The sequence below is a fragment of the Lissotriton vulgaris genome, chromosome 10 (assembly GCF_964263255.1).
Source record: "Lissotriton vulgaris chromosome 10, aLisVul1.2, whole genome shotgun sequence".
Classification (NCBI taxonomy): domain Eukaryota; kingdom Metazoa; phylum Chordata; class Amphibia; order Caudata; family Salamandridae; genus Lissotriton; species Lissotriton vulgaris.
In genome coordinates this window covers 107,710,294-107,726,242 of record NC_141698.1, presented here as the reverse complement: position 1 = coordinate 107,726,242, position 15,949 = coordinate 107,710,294, and the positions used below count along the sequence as shown (strand labels likewise).

The following is a 15,949-nucleotide window of genomic DNA, read 5'->3' as shown; positions in this document are numbered from 1 at the left end:
GTTTTACTGATTTTGCTCTAGTTAATCCAAAATTAGCATCATGGGTGGCAGAAGCATCTAGAGCTCCTTGGTGGCGATTTAAAAAGTAATTATTATTAGATTAAACCTCTTGTAGCTAATTATTATATCTATAGCAAGATTCTTTGAAGAAAACTCAGGCTCAATGGAGAGAACAATGATATGGGAGGTCTATTATTCCTTGCCTAATGAAGCTATTGCATCTTTATCGATAATAGCATTAAAATAAAGCAACACAATATTCCCCTTCGATGCTCATGACGAGCTCAGCTCGTCATGAACAATGGCATTCTGAAAATTTCAGCACAGAAGGGAAATCTGCTTAGCAGCCAAGGGGTTAAGGCTGAACTGAGGAATTTAGAACAAGAACATCTCAATACCAGGCCACAAGACTTAAGGAAAAGCTAGGAAGAGGTACATGTAAAGGCCAAATACAGAAACAGCAAAGCAGCACACAGAAAGGCAGCATATATAAAAGGGAGAGTTTGCAAATATACAATCTTATCATGGTCAATGAAGTCAAAAGACAATAGAATTACAAGTGGGTCAATTCATAATTCTACTATAAGTAAAGTAAGCGGAGTTCCAGTACTATCAAGGAAACATTCAGAGCACATTATCAGGAATATATTAAGCTCATTCTTCAGTCTTGCTTGAAGAAATTAATATGTTTTTGGGAGCTTTGGAGGTTCCACATCTCTCTGAAGTCAAGGCTTTTCCTCTTTCACATGCTTTCACACCAGATGAGATAGAGGAGGTAGTTCATAGTGTTTCAAATTGCAAAACTTGTGGAGATGGATGTTGAAATGTATTGGACCATTGCTGAGTTAAATTCTGTAACCAATCTATTAAATCATTTGCCTGCTGGGATGAGACTACTTCCATCGTTTAGACTCGAGTGGTTTTTTTTATTTGGCCTTCTTAAGCCTTGCTAATCTGCTATCGATCCAACCTCTTATAGGCCAATGACACTAAATATTGGCAATAACATTTCCGCCAAAACTGTTGAAACAGAATTGCATCATGTGCTGATCACCTAATCCACACTGATCAAAATGGTTTTACTCTGTATAGACAGCTTTAAATGGCAAATTCCAGCATTAATACTACTTATCGATATAGAGAAGGCATTTGACATCATGGCTTGGCATTTTATGGTTGTCATTTTGAAAAAAGAAAATAGTCTGCAAAACCTTCAAAGAGAATCTTTTTTCAGAGATTTTTCCAGTCTTGCCTGCTGACCCAGGTAGTGCCAATCACATGGGAAGGAGGAAGAGCAGAACAACATAGTATTCATTAATAATATAATAAAGCTTAAACCGCTTACCTTTGCTGACAGGGAACTTGACCTTCGTGGCAGACGGGGCACTGCGAGATAGATTGCTCATGGCTGTTGATCGTAAAAAGAGTTTCATTGGCTGGGTAGGATGCGGGAGTCTTAGATTAGAAACACTGTCCATTTTACGGAGGGGCATATTCTTGGGCTTTTCCTTTTAGGGATAGAAGACATAGTTATTCAATGTTCAGGGTCCATTGAACACCTCTTCATATCTCACAAAATATGTAGTGAAATCTACACATTTACAATGTTCCCTAAGACACTGGGTAGTTACCTAGTTCTCCAATACAGTGAGTTAATTTATGACCCAATGTAGTCATTTTTGCAAACTAGGGAGTCAAACTGCATACTGATGTGTTTGTGAATGGGGCTGTATTTTGCTAAGCAACCTATGTACTAATAAGTCACATTGCAAATTCCTCCTTTGCCGGGGGTCAGAAAACAAACTTCCAAATGGATAGTAGGTGGATGTCATTTTGCAAACATCCGTGAAAGACTGCAAATGCAGGGACGGTGGCCTGCAAGGTACAGCAGGCCACCATATCTGTATTTGCAATGCCAAACAGGTTTTTATGTTTTTTAAAAGCAGCCTGTGTCCATTAAGCTCCTTTAAAAATGCTTGCTGTTTAGGAATATATTGGTGCCCTGGACGACTGCATCCTCTCTATGATGCCACTTAACACCAATCCCAAAGGAAGGTTGGACAGCTCCCCATTAGGAATTTTACCATCCTAACATGAGGGGATATTTCAATGGTTTGTGACTTCTACTGAGGTCACACACCACTAATGCATTCCTTTGAGACTTGCAAAGAGGAGAGAAAGAAAATGTATTACTTACCTGTAACGTCTGCTGTCTAGCATTCGTATCTGTCTGTAACAGGGTGAGACATCCAGGACCCGAGGCAGGCATGAGTTCAACTCTCTCCCCTCTCTCTATACAGCAACCGGAAACCTGGGATCAAGTGAAGACAACTATGTTTGTGCTAGACGACGAAAGTGAACATTGTTTCTTTAACTGGGCAGAGTTTGGACGGAGCCCTGCCCCCTTTTGTGACGCGGAGCCCGGAGACGAAGAAAATCCCAGAAACACCGAGACACGGGTGTGTTCTACACCTGGAGGAGAGGAAGCTGAAAGCGTGAAGGAGAGAGCGAAGAGTGACCGCGGACGAAGCGTAGGAGAAGCGAGAGCCGACGCCGTTGAGGTACCAGAGAAGCCAGGAGGCCAACGACACGACACATCGCCCAGCCACGCTTCAAGGGAAATGTGTCTTACACAGGTACGTTCACGTAAATCGGCGTGGGCGGGCAAAAAGGGCTTTAAACCTCCCTGAGTCACCTCGCGTACGTTCCTGTCACTCCCTACCCTGAACACTGACAGCACCTCACCCGCTTCCTGTATTTACGCTAATGTGTACCGAGTGACTCCTCACAACCCGTTCCCTTGCACTTTGTAAATATTGAACACCCTACTGAAGTCAGTTCATTTCTCTTTCTTTTGGGTTCCCGAAATACTTGAAAGTCGGCAGTTTATATCCCAAGCACCCTGGAGTGGAGAAAGCGAAGCCTGGAGGCCCGGAAAACTCGTCGTACTCCGGAGAAGACAGAAACTGTGAGCCCCCTTCCTTATTATCGAAGCTCATTACAAAGAAGGAGGGTGTTAAAATCAATAAAACGATCTTTAAGCCCTGTAAGTTTCACCGCGAGTCTCTCTAGTCTGCCACACTTTCATAGATCAACATGCTTGAACCATTCCTAGTTGTCAAGCTTGGAACCCTTGGTAATCAATGTTAGCATGGCAGTGAATATTAGACTCAATAGCTTTGAAGCAAGCAATAGGCTACATACAACCAATCCACCTCATTTTGGGACCCGAACTTCAGCCAATACGGCACTGGGACCCACAGCTCTCCCCCTAACAGAGACTTCCAACAACCAGATTTTCTAGCTCGTGACAAGATAAAGTAGGGAAGCGACTCATAAAAGGGGTTGAGGGAGGGTCACATTTGAAACTATGAAGTATATTGATGCTGGAGAACAAAGTTACAGGTAACACATTATATTCTCCACCATTGGATCGTTCATAGATTCACACGCCTGAATCAAGATTAGCAAAGCAGTACTAAGATAGCGGAAGGCAAGATGGTCACCTTATGAAAATAGGTTGCAGACCACCAGTCGTCCCACTCTCCTGGATTTAATGTCAAAGCAGTGATCGTTTTAGAACGCACACATCACTCCTCATGTCACTGCTTTACAGATTTTGATGAGTGAAGCTCCATTAAAGAAAGCTGCTGAAGCTGCTATATACCTTGTTTAGTGGGTTCTTATAGTTTCAGAAAATGATCTGCACAAAGACATGTGGGACAGAATTATACATTAAACAATACATCTTTCAGGGGTTTGATTTGATATTGATCTCCCTCTATAAAAGAGTCATAAGCTTTGAAACACTAGTCCAAAAGGCAAAAGTTATTGTTCTTTTGCAGTTAAAATTTAAGACAACCTTAAACGTCTTAATGAAGAGCTCTCACCACCCATGAGGCAGGTTTAGAAAAACATTTGGCAAAGAGATCTTTTGAGTAAAATGAAATGCTGTGGGAACCTTAGATATTGTAAGGATTCAGTGTAGACAAAAGTCTCAAGGGGGATGGAGGCCTTGTCAGTGGAGGCTGCAGAAGTCTGGCACACTAGACGTCAACTTAATTCTGTCTGCAGGTACTCCCTGGGTTGGGGTCACTTCTAGATGAACAATGGTAGTGCAATACTTAAGTCCCACTCTGAGCAGCAGTATGTGGTAGGCAATGTGTAACTTTGAATTTCTGACCTCTTACTACTCATTATTGAGTCTCTCACCTTTGTTTTTTTCCTTCCTTTTTCAGTTCCCCTGGTTTCCCTAGTTAGTCATGTATTGCCTTGCCCTCATTGTATATCGTCTCTTGGCTTGTTTGATGTAGATTCTTGTGGGTGCTTCCAACAGTATCCGGGGGACCTACGCTTGTCTCCTGAACAACTTTGGCCTCATAAAAGCTGAAACTGCTCCTGGAACTGATAAGCATACCTCTACTTGTACTATACTGTTTGGTAGCTGGCTTAACACATACTTATCACCTGCCGGTGTAGATTTGCCGAACCAGTAACATCTAGACAGAGTGGTGCCATCCCCTGAAAGAGATGAACCTTGAAGGAGTAGTGGATGGCAGTCTATGATTTTTCTCAATCCCTTCCCTGTTGCCCGTCTCCCTGAATACTAAATCTGGTGGTGTATCCCATTTCACTCACCAGCTCAGGTATCATGGGAGGGCAGGAGTTTTCAACAGGTTTACAACCCCGAAACCTGACAGTTTGCGAGGCTTGTCTGAAAAAGCCATCCACATAAATAGCACAAGCTATAGCCAAAATACACGAAGAACCAGACAGTCTGTTGGGTGGCGTTTTAGGCTCTGTGTGAATTTTCCCGATTTATGCCCTTATATAGTTACAATTCACATTGCCCTAATATAGGCATAGAAATCAAACCCTTATTTAGGCATAGTCCATGCTAACCAAATGCAGGCATGGCTACTTCCACCAGTACCAAACGTCACAACGATTTCTTGGAAAACCAGCTTAAGCAGTCAGGGACTTCCCCTTGCTTGACTATTGATTTCTTCAAGAACTCAGTTACTTTACAATGAACAACTATTCCACAGGGATTCATTGTGATGTTCATATACCAGACTTTACACCAACTATGGCATTCTTAAACAACTTCAAGGTATAAATATACCTTCACTTGCTATAGCAAACTACGGTGGTTTGGAGCAGTTCGACTATCTACTTCCCCGACATGGCTCGCTACAGCAAGTGTCGAAGGAAGCCGACTCACTGATCAGTAAGCTGCCCTTCTCCTGCCGAGAATCCAGCTCCAGTGTTTCCGTCTCCCCTTGCGAAGTGATGGAAAATCGAGTCCCGAGACTGAGATACCAGACTTCCTTCATTCTACCCAAGATATGGAGCCGATTCAAACCTAGAGAAACCTTTGGTAGATTCTTGGCAAAGAAAAATAAAACCTATGCTACACAATACTTACTTCTTCTCGCGTACTATACTTAGGTTAGATACATTGGGGTAGGCATATTTTAGAAGCACCCGTTGAGTATTTTAGTCTATTTTATTTATGTATGTATTTTTATATGGCTTAGAAACCATACAATGCTCTTAAAGTATTATTTCATATTACTGTTTATGCTGTATGCAGTCTGCCTAACAATTGTAGCAGTTCACTTCTCTTGCATCAGAAGGAAGACTGTTCCATAAACCTTTTTATTGAAAACGCCCATCTCACTATTTCTCTGCAACTCTGTGGAAACGAAGCATGCACGACTGACTGAGTGAAATACTTATCTATTGTTTCCGCGACTCTGAGAGATATATTATTGTTCTTGGGAAACAAAGTTTTCATGTTTATGCGGTTGTCAGAAACAATCCCTTCTTGTGAATTCGAGAAAGTTTCTAGTGACCTCTGAGCTAGCTGGCACTCACAATTAAGTTTAGTATATTCGATAGAGACCTAGTCGACCTCAGTCCTACGTCAAACCTATAGGATATATTATTCCAAAGCGCAGAGCCTTTTGGGAATATAGGAACTACACTACATGGCGCCCAACGTTTGGTAAGGCACTAATTTAACGCTAGATACTAAAGTAACTCAGTCGTGCTTTTCTCAAAGAGCCCTTTTTCCTGTAAAATACTTCAATAGACGTCTGGAGTGGGTAAAAGGATAAAATATCCGCCATAGCTGAGTAGGACGAAAATCCTTTGTATTAGTTTTTGGTTTGTTCAATGTTGAAGGATACAGTGTTCCAAAAATATTGTGCACCTTATCTTTGTTCCCTTAAAACTTGCTCTACAAACTTTCAGTCAACAAAATATCCCTTGATAATAATACTGAGGGCAGTGGAGCTGCAGCAGATCCACTCGTTGCAGCTTTTGACATAACAGGCTTTAATGAAGCAGACGATGATGCTATAAGCATTCCAGAAAATTTAAGGAAAGCCATCACTATAAAACTTATAAGAAATGGCCTATCATCAAGAAGTGGTAGGTTAGTTTTTGTGATAGAGGCACACGAATATCACCAGGCAGAGGTATTCTATTCATGGATTATCTTCCCTGAAGCAAATCCAGTAACTAAAGTGTTTCACTTCTACAAAGATGATGAACCACCAACGGAATACATTCCTTTCAAGGACATTGAAATTCCATTAACATACCAAGAGCATGCGCTCTGGTTTAAAGGCACCCTAAAACATATAAATCACATTACCAGTCTCGGTCTACTAGGTAGACTAGGAGCAACATGGCCGGTATTAGCCAGATGTGGAACTATTAGTTCAACACAAAGAACTAATCAAAATCTATAGACAATTGGTTCAAAATGTCATGCAGACTCTAACAGTCCAACCTCCTATTAGGATTCCACAACACACCCCTTACAAGGGGAACACAAATAAAATTACACCACTGACTCTACATTCAGTCGTTGGTAAATTACCCGCAAAACGGGAACAAATTCCATTCTGGATAGCTCAAAAAATTACTCAAATCGAGGCAGTATTTCCTGATACTACCCCTCAAGAGAAACACAGAATTCAAACAATCTGTTTACCAATGGGGATCGCACCACATCTGGAGGACTGCGACACTTGGGGTACAGTCTTTGCTGCAATCTACACTAAAACACATGGTGTTCCATCTATGGCCGTAATACCAGATGTCAAGATAAGTTCTGTCCAGGTAAAAGCTCACCACCCTCCTAGGGTCTAGACGGTGTAACCTCTCCTCCTCCTTGGAAGGGTGTGGTGGAGGATAAAAGGTAGGGAGGGTAATGGACTGCCCCAGATGAAAAGGAGTTACCACCTTAGGCAGAAAAGCAGCCCTGGTCCTGAGAACCATTCTTTCAGCATGAATGGTCAAGAATGGGGCTTTAAACTAAGAGCTTGAAGCTCACTTACCCTCCTTGCTGAGGTAATTGCTACAAGAAAAACAGTCTTAAAAGACAGAAGACTCATGGGACACTTGTGTAAAGGTTCAAAAGGTGAACCCATTAAATAGGTTAAAACAAGATTCAAGTCCCATTGAGGCACAATAAATGGAGTAGGAGGGAATTTGTTGGTAAGACCTTTTATGAAACGTAACACAATAGGTGACTTAAACAACAACGGTTGGTCCAGCAAACAAAGGAACACCGACAAGGCCGACAATACCTTTTTACAGTCGTAACAGCAAAACTCAGCTGGGCCAAAGAAAGAGCAGACTGAAGTATGTTGGACAAACGAGCCCTTAAGGAGTCAATAAATTTCTCCCCACAACACGATACAAATTTAGACCATCTATAAGAATAGATTGACTTAGTGGAAAGACGCCTGGATGAAAGAATAACATCCACCACATCAGGCGGGAGAGAAAAAGAATTCAGGTTGCGCCGTTCAATCTCCAGGCATGAAGGTGTAAGCTCTGGAGGTGGGGGTGTAGAACTTGCCCCTCCATCTGAGAGAGAAGGTCTGCCCATGAGGAGAGGTGGAGGAGATCTGTGTACCACACCCTTCTTGGCCAATCCGGGGCGATCAATATAACTTGGGCCCGGTCTTGGCGAATCTTCCTCAGAACCCGAGGAATCAAGGGTATGGGAGGAAACGCGTAAACTAGTGGTTGTAGTTCCGTGAGATTGTGGGTCTGGTTCGGTGGTTCCGAACCCGTTCAATATAGGTCGTCGGAAATAGACGATTTTGGTGTCAGCAGACCACAAATCACTAGTGTAGTGTGTACGAGTGTTTTCGCATAAATCGATCAATGAGAACACTATGTATTCATGGATTTCATTTGAACCTTTGGGTTCCATTTTGTGTACGGCAGCCATTTTGTGTGGTTGCCCTCACATAGGCCGATGACTGCGGCCGAACGAGTCTTTGGGACACATACACCTTAGCTGACTTTTGAGTGACCTGGCCGAACTGACTCCTTGCCCGAGGCTGACCTCGCTGAGCCAGTTCCTTGTTACGCAGCTGGTCAGATAAAGATCAAAGAGTAGGACATGCCGAAGTTTATGGTACACTGCTCCCACCTTTCTATCTTACTTCCAATCTGTTTCTGTTCCTTCCTTTACGACATAATCACTGATTTGGGTTGAGGGTTTTATGATGGGTTTGTCCGGCCTGAGTGAACAAGAATATTGGAATGTGCTTGGTTATTTCTGGTGGGCTGCACAACGGAAAGTGGGATTGTCGTCATATGCTACTTTTGAATTGTCACACTGTGATTGGTCAGTTTTTATGAACCCAATGCTAATTTGAAATGTTGCCTGAGGCTTGATTTTTGGCATAAAAGACCATGCTCCGCTCATTGAATTTGTGTAGTCTCCAGCGAACCACCCGTGTGTGCTTCATAGACCTCTGATCCTGGTTGCAGCCAATAAACTTTGGTCTTTGACGTCATCAAGAAGTGTCCCGTGTCACTGTTTGCCAAGGCAGGGGAACTCTAAGGCATCAGGCGTTTTCCCTGACGCCGCTGGGTTCTAAAACCCGGTCCTTCAGTTGACGCCCAACGTGGGGCGACTTCAGCGGTACCGGTCCAAGCCCGAAGATTGTGGAGAGCATCGTGTGAAAATTCTGGAGGAAGGCCAACCACTTTATCGACCCCTGTATGTCGTAGTGGTCCGAAAGTCTTTGCTGCGAGGTTCCCCGCCTTCCGACGGCTACGAAGGACTGCTGCCCTGACTGTCGCCCTGTCTTGGAGCCTTAGACGTTTGTAGAGCGAGACGATTGACGGGTTTTCTGGTGACGCCATCGACATTTCAGGTAAGTATGAGTGGAGCGTCTCCTAGTTCTTAGTTTGTTTTGGTATCCTTTAGTGGATCGCTTTGATTTGGTACCTGCAGGCCCCAAAGCCAAGGGACTCGTGTATTCACGAGACTATCGTTTTGAGATTTCCCTTGTAGTTTGAAGCTAGACTAGTGAGCAAGATGCCTGGTCTTAGCAGACTTGGAAAGATATTTGGTTGTGGTTGTTCTAAGGATTCCCGGTTAGAGGATTCGTGTCCGGTTCCTTCGATTGGAACTCCTACATATGAATTGTACGTGAAGCATGGTGTGGGCCCTATTAGTTATAATGAGATCTGGGTCAAATATACGAGAAAAGACGGTGCAGTTTCTGGTTTTCTTTCTCCTTTGTTGGGGCAATTGGGTATGTCTCCTGTGAATGAGCAAAAACAATCACGTAGTCAATTGCCTGATATAGATGAGCGTACAGTTTTGGATCACATGGCACGTAGATGGGTTACGTATACTTCTCAGTATGATCTTGAGGGTATTATGGATGTTTTCCGGCAATGGAAAGCACCAAAGCAGCGGTACGTCTTTGAAATGATGTGTGTGTTCCTCCATGAACAATGGATTGACGAAGTGGGTAAAGCTCCTGAAGAATTGTATCGTATACGTTCCGAGTTTGCGAAAGGGACCATTGTGAGTCTTCTCGACATTGAGAGAGCAGTTGCGACGTTGTTGTCGTTTCGTAATAATGCTCCTTCTGAGCGATTGTTTGAGCCTGATTCGTCAGTTAGGAGAAAAGCGCGCCAGTATCCGATGCGTGAGGTTCCTCCGGTGTGGAAGGAAGCAGTTCAGGCTAATGCTGCGCAGAATATTGTAGCTGCGCAGAATATTGTAGCTGCGCCTCGCATTTTCAGCGAGTATGGGTGCATGTTCCTTGGAAGCGTGTTGAAGTTTTAGCGATTAAGCAGACTTTACCTGATCCGCGCAAAAATCCGGCGGGATATTATAAAGAGCTCACTCAAACTGTGGGTTCGTGCATCATGAATTTAGCGGGCATAGACATGTTGTTTGGCAATGTTGTTCCACAGCCCATCTGGAATGTGATTCAACACACGGATCACGATAACGAATTGGGTGATACATGGGTTAATATTGTTGCTGCGAATGATAGACAAGTTGGAGGTGCTAAGCCTGAAGATTTGATTGCTCAACTCCCTGGTAGAATTATTAATTTCATGAAGACTTTGATGCCCGAAGTACGTGTTAATTGGGACAAGTTGTCTGCATGTAAGTAGAAGAAAGACGAGACTGTGTCTGATTTCTTCACGCGGTTTGAAGAGACTTTTGTAGATCATAGTGGTCAGGATATGGCTACCGAGGGTGGCCAGAGATTGTTCATTGAGAAGTTTGTGCATAATTTGCTTCCCGAGTTGTGCACTAAGTTGAAGGATTCCGAGAGTGCCCGGGCTGTGTCCACGTCAGCACAGATTTTAGCTACGGCCCAGTACTATGAAAATAGGCGCAAAGATGAGTTCGAGAAAGCGGATAAGAAGACTAAGGAATTGAAGACTAAAGTTCTTCTACAACAAGCTTATCCACCCTGTACTAATAGTCAGCGCGATTATCAGCAACCTCAGCAATATTCGAGAAACTCGCAGAGAAACGAGTCTTCTCAACAGCGTTTCCCGTATGGGCCTAATCAATGTGCGTATTGCAAAGAAGAGGGTCATTACAAGAATAGTTGTCCGGTTTTGTTACAGCGTACGAATGGTGCTTCTGGTGTACGAGGTCGAGGTGCTCAACAAGCGCCTAGAGGTAGAGGTCGCGGACAGAATGTGCGTTCTTTGCCTCCACAGAACTCGATGAATAGTTTTGATCAACAGCAGGGTTTGTCTGGTAGGACGACACAGTACTATATGGATGATTACTATGTTGAAGGTAATGAAGCGAATGATAATGATTGTTAGGACAGCCATGGACAAAGAGAGGGAGTTGTTTCAGTTCCAGTAGATCAGAGTGGACCCTATGTTGAAGTGATTGCATCAGGTGTGGCAGAACCTTTTCTGCTAGACACTGGTGCTACGAAGAGTTCTATTATTCACTCTTAACTCCCTGGCGCGCCTTTGTCTGGCTTTAACAATGTTTCTGTAGGTTTTTCTGGCGCCCCCGTTACAAATCCGATTTCTGCTCCATTGTCTCTTTCTGTTGGTCCTCGTAAGTTCGAAGCACCCCTTCTTTTGACCACCGGTTGTAATGAGAATCTGTTGGAATTGGATTTATTGAAGAGATTGTATGCGACACTGTATTGTTCTCCGTCAGGAGTACATCTTACTTTAGGTGAGAGAGTGATCTCTCCGATGTACCTGTCGAAAGACAGTCTTCCATCTGAATTGTCTTCTTTACCAGATTCATTGTGGGCTACTGGTCCGAATGATGTAGGCCTACTGGAAATTCCCCCATATGTTGTGACACTAAAGGCGAATGCTAAGTTACCACGCATTCCAAAGTACCGTATCTCGAGTGTTGGTGAGCGATTATTTATGATCTGATCGACAAGGGTGTCATTGAGGAAACGAGAGGTAATGTGTGCAATCGTCCCGTTTTGCCTGTTCTGAAGAGAACCGATTCTTCACAGCCTCCTGTATATAGGTTTGTCATCGATCTTCGCGAAGTGAACAAGATTGTCGTTCCACAGTTTCCTGTTGTGCCTGATATTACAGCTTTGTTGACTCTGATTCCGGCTACAGCCACATGGTTTTCGGTGATCGACTTGAAGAATGCTTTCTTCAGCATCCCAATTGCCATGGAGAGTAGGGACATTTTTGGATTCTCTTTAGGAGGACGAATTTTCCGCTTTAAGCGCGCTCCTCAAGGCTATTGTGAGAGTCCATCAATCTATAGTCAAGCTTTGAAGACACAACTTGATCTGTTGGTTTTACCTGATGGTGCAGCCCTTATTCAATATGTTGATGACTTGCTAGTTGCCGCTGATACTGAGGAGATTTGTAGAGAAGCCACTTTGTCGTTGTTACGCCACTTGTCTGATTTTCATCACAAAGTTTCTCTCTCTAAGTTGCAATATTTTCAACAAGAAGTAACCTACTTAGGTCACCTCTTATCGAAGGAGGAAAGGAAACTGACCCCAGAGAGAATTCAAGCTATTGCGAAAATGAGTGTGCCTATGACACAGAGAGAAGTACGTGCGTTTTTGGGTATTACGTCGTACTGTAGAAAGTGGATTCCTAATTTTTCTTTGCTAGCGAAGCCTTTGATAGCACTTACTGTTAAGGATACTCCAAATCCTATTCCTTGGACTGATGAATGTCAAAAGAGCTTTTCTGAATTACGCAATGCGTTGTGTTCGGCTCCTGTGTTGGGTACTCCCGACTACAGTAAGCCTTTCACATTGTATGTCCACGAGAGAGAAGGATGTGCATTGTCAGTGTTGACTCAGCAGTTTGGCGATAAGCAACGCCCATGTGCTTGCTTTTCGTCGACTTTAGATCCGGTAGCTAGAGCGTTGCCGAGTTGCTTGAGAGCTACGGCAGCAGCAGCTGTTTCAATTCGACAGTCTGCTGCTGGTTTAGTTATGGTCAACACGTTAGTGGTCATGGTTCCACATGCAGTGGATACCTTGTTGAACCGTACCAAGACACAGCACTTAACTAGTGCTCGACTGTCGGGTTACGAGTTGACGTTGTTAGCGAGTCATGTGCACATTAAACAATGCAACACGTTTAATCCAGCTACGTTGTTGCCAATTGTAGTTGAGACAGATATTGAAGAACATGAATGTTTTCTAAGAACTGAAGAAGAAACGAAAGAGAGAGTAGATTTGAGGGATACTCCTCTTCCCGAGTGTGATGGTACTTTGTGGGTTGATGGTTTGTGCTTTAAGTTGCCGAATGGCGATACGACTGCGGCATATGCTGTTACGACTTTGCACACGATTGTTGAAGTTGCACGTATTCCACATAATTCAGCACAAGCAGCGGAGTTGATTGCATTAACGAGAGCATGTGTGTTGGCGAAAGGAAAATGAGTGAATGTGTATACTGACAGCCAATACGCCTTTGGCGTGGCTCATAGCTTTGGACGTTTGTGGCGTGAACGTGGGTTTTTGACTTCGCATGGAACGAATATCCAGCATGGACAGTTGGTGAATGAACATCTTGAATCTCTTACTTTGCCATTGCAAGTAGCGATTGTCAAATGTAGTGCCCATAAGAAAGTTACGGATGATGTTGGCCGCGGAAATGCGTTTGCGGATGAAGTCGCGAAAGAAACTGCGAGAAATGTGATGAGCCAAATGTATGTTGTAGGTAAGCACGGGCAGAATATCCGTTACGCTCGCGGATTTTGCGGATTTTCAGTAAATTCGCAATCCGCGAACGCTCGCGAATTTACTGAAAATCTGCAAATTCGCACGCAGTGGATTTTTTTTTCTTGGTGATATAATTTTGCGGCGCGCGGCGTTTACTTACCGTCATTCAGCGTTTGCCGAGTTGTTTTTCTCGATATTTTGCGAGTGATGCGCCATTTTGGATCTTGCTGCGGGATCCCGCGGGAATTTGGCGAGCGCGATTACGTCATCGCGGCTTGCCAACTTGCACAGCGAGAGTTTGTCAATGCGAGTACGCCGTGATCACGTATCGCGGGACTTCGCAATTGCGACCTTGTAGATGCGGCAAGCAGCAACAATCTCGCACTCGCGAAAATACAAAATTTGCAATTCTGCACAAGAATCCACAAGCAAGCAGCATAAACCTTCTGGAAATGATGATTTTTATCTGAATAACTCCTCAGGTTGACATTTGCCTGCACTTTTTTTGCGAGGAGTCCATTTTGGGGAGGGGGGGGGGTGGGAGGAAGGAAGTGTCCCACAGTCTTCAACTTCCTGTTCCTGTCCAGCAGGCTCCTCCCAGTGCTTTGTCCATCTCCTGGTCACTTTTCATTTGGATCTGGAGCTGGAAGGATTACTTTTTGTTTATGCTGCTGGATATTTGGATTTGATGCCTTTTTGACTTTCTTTGGATCACTTCTGGATTAGAAATTTCACAAGTAAGTTTGTTTGGGGCATTACAGTTGCTGCAACTACAATTTTGGAATTTTTGATTTTTGGGCTGTTTTGGGGCCTTTTGCCCAGGGGTACTCAGTGGTGGGTGGACTGAGTCTTTCTGTGGGGTGTTTTGAATTTAAACATCATGGAGAGGCTGGATGGCTTTGGATTGTGCTGATTTTTCTGTGATTTTCGTTTTTTTGGCCTGTTGTTGTGGCCTTTTCACCAGGGGTAGTGAGTGTTGCATGGGCCTAGTCTTTCTGTGGGGTGTCTTGAATTTAAACATCCTGGAGGCCCTGGATGGTTTGGGATTGTGCACATTTTTCTGTGATTTTCGTTTTTTTGGCCTGTTGTGGCCTTTTCACCAGGGGTAGTGAGTGTTGCATGGGCCTAGTCTTTCTGTGGGGTGTCTTGAATTTAAACATCATGGAGGGCCTGGATGGTTTGGGATTCTGCTGATTTTTCTGTGTTTTTCGATTTTTTGGGGTGTTCATGGGGACAGGCCATGTGGGTGGGGGCCATTTTGAGTGCTGGTACAGGCAGGCCATGTGCTGGGAGGCAAGTGGCCATTTTGAATGCAGGCAGTGTTGTTAGGCCTGCAACCATTTTGCCTAGTTTTCAACCTTTATGCCCAGGGGTAGTGAGTGTTGCATGGGCCTAGTCTTTCTGTGGGGTGTCTTGAATTTAAACATCATGGAGGGCCTGGATGGTTTGGGATTGTGCTGATTTTTCTGTGATTTTCGTTTTTTTGGCCTGTTGTGGCCTTTTCACCAGGGGTAGTGAGTGTTGCATGGGCCTAGTCTTTCTGTGGGGTGTCTTGAATTTAAACATCATGGAGGGCATGGGATTGTGCTGATTTTTCTGTGTTTTTTCGATTTTTTTGGGGTGTATAACTGAACTGATGTTCCTCTGTCTTCCATTGCTTTTAGGTGCAAAAGACTCAAGAGAACCACCAGTGCCAGGAAGAAGTCCTGCAGCGGTGTGTGTGTGCAGCATAACGTCACGCGACGTCACGTCTGGCCACAGACAACTCTGCAACTCGTGCAACTGCGGCCTGCTCTTCTGACCAGCTCTGAAGAAGATGGCCCCAAAAAAAGTTCCCTGTAGCTCCTCTAGAAAGAAAGTTGCCAGTAAGGAGCAGAAGAAGCAAGTTACCAAGGAGGCTGGTGTGCCGGCCGCCGCGTTTTATGGGAGTAAAAAAAAAAAGTACGCCTGCAGCAGCAGCGGGATCTGCTGGGGACCAAGCTGGGAGCAGCACCCCCGCTTCATTGGGCTCAGTGCCGCCACCACCACGCCAACTTAAGTCCAAGCCCTTGAGTGCTGCAGAGGCAGTCAGTGTACTTCTTCAATCACCATCGACCAGTGATGTTGGCTCATCGCAAGAAAGTAGCAGCAATGTCCCTGAATCAACACAGGTTGTTGTAACTCATCTGACAAGTGTTGAACAACCACAGCCGCAACAATAACCACATGTGCAAGTACAAGCCCAAGTACATGTGGAAGGAGAGGCAGCGCAAGGAGATGCGCAAGCAGAGGTGCATGGAGGGTCACAAGTGCCCACAATAGTGGTTCCTCCCGAAGTAGGGGCACATCAGGAAATCGACAATCAAGCCGAGGTATCATTTGAGGAAGCCACTCCTCCTGATGATCATTCATTGTCTTCCACATCCCTAGCAAGGAAAAGATCAAGGGGGGTGTCTACATCTTCTTCAAGCCCACCTCCTTCT

At 44.2% G+C, this 15,949-nt stretch overlaps 1 protein-coding gene across 2 annotated transcripts in view; it reads right to left on the bottom strand.

The window, feature by feature from the left end:
- The window catches only part of LOC147684768 (kinesin-like protein KIF19), a 1,367,439-nt gene that overhangs the window by 167,440 nt on the left and 1,184,050 nt on the right, over nucleotides 1–15,949 (bottom strand). For both annotated transcript variants that reach the window (XM_086940625.1, XM_086940626.1), the window contains exon 19: nucleotides 1,346–1,508. In XM_086940625.1, coding sequence (XP_086796751.1) covers nucleotides 1,346–1,508 — 163 coding nt within the window. The remainder of the gene's footprint in view (nucleotides 1–1,345; nucleotides 1,509–15,949) is intronic.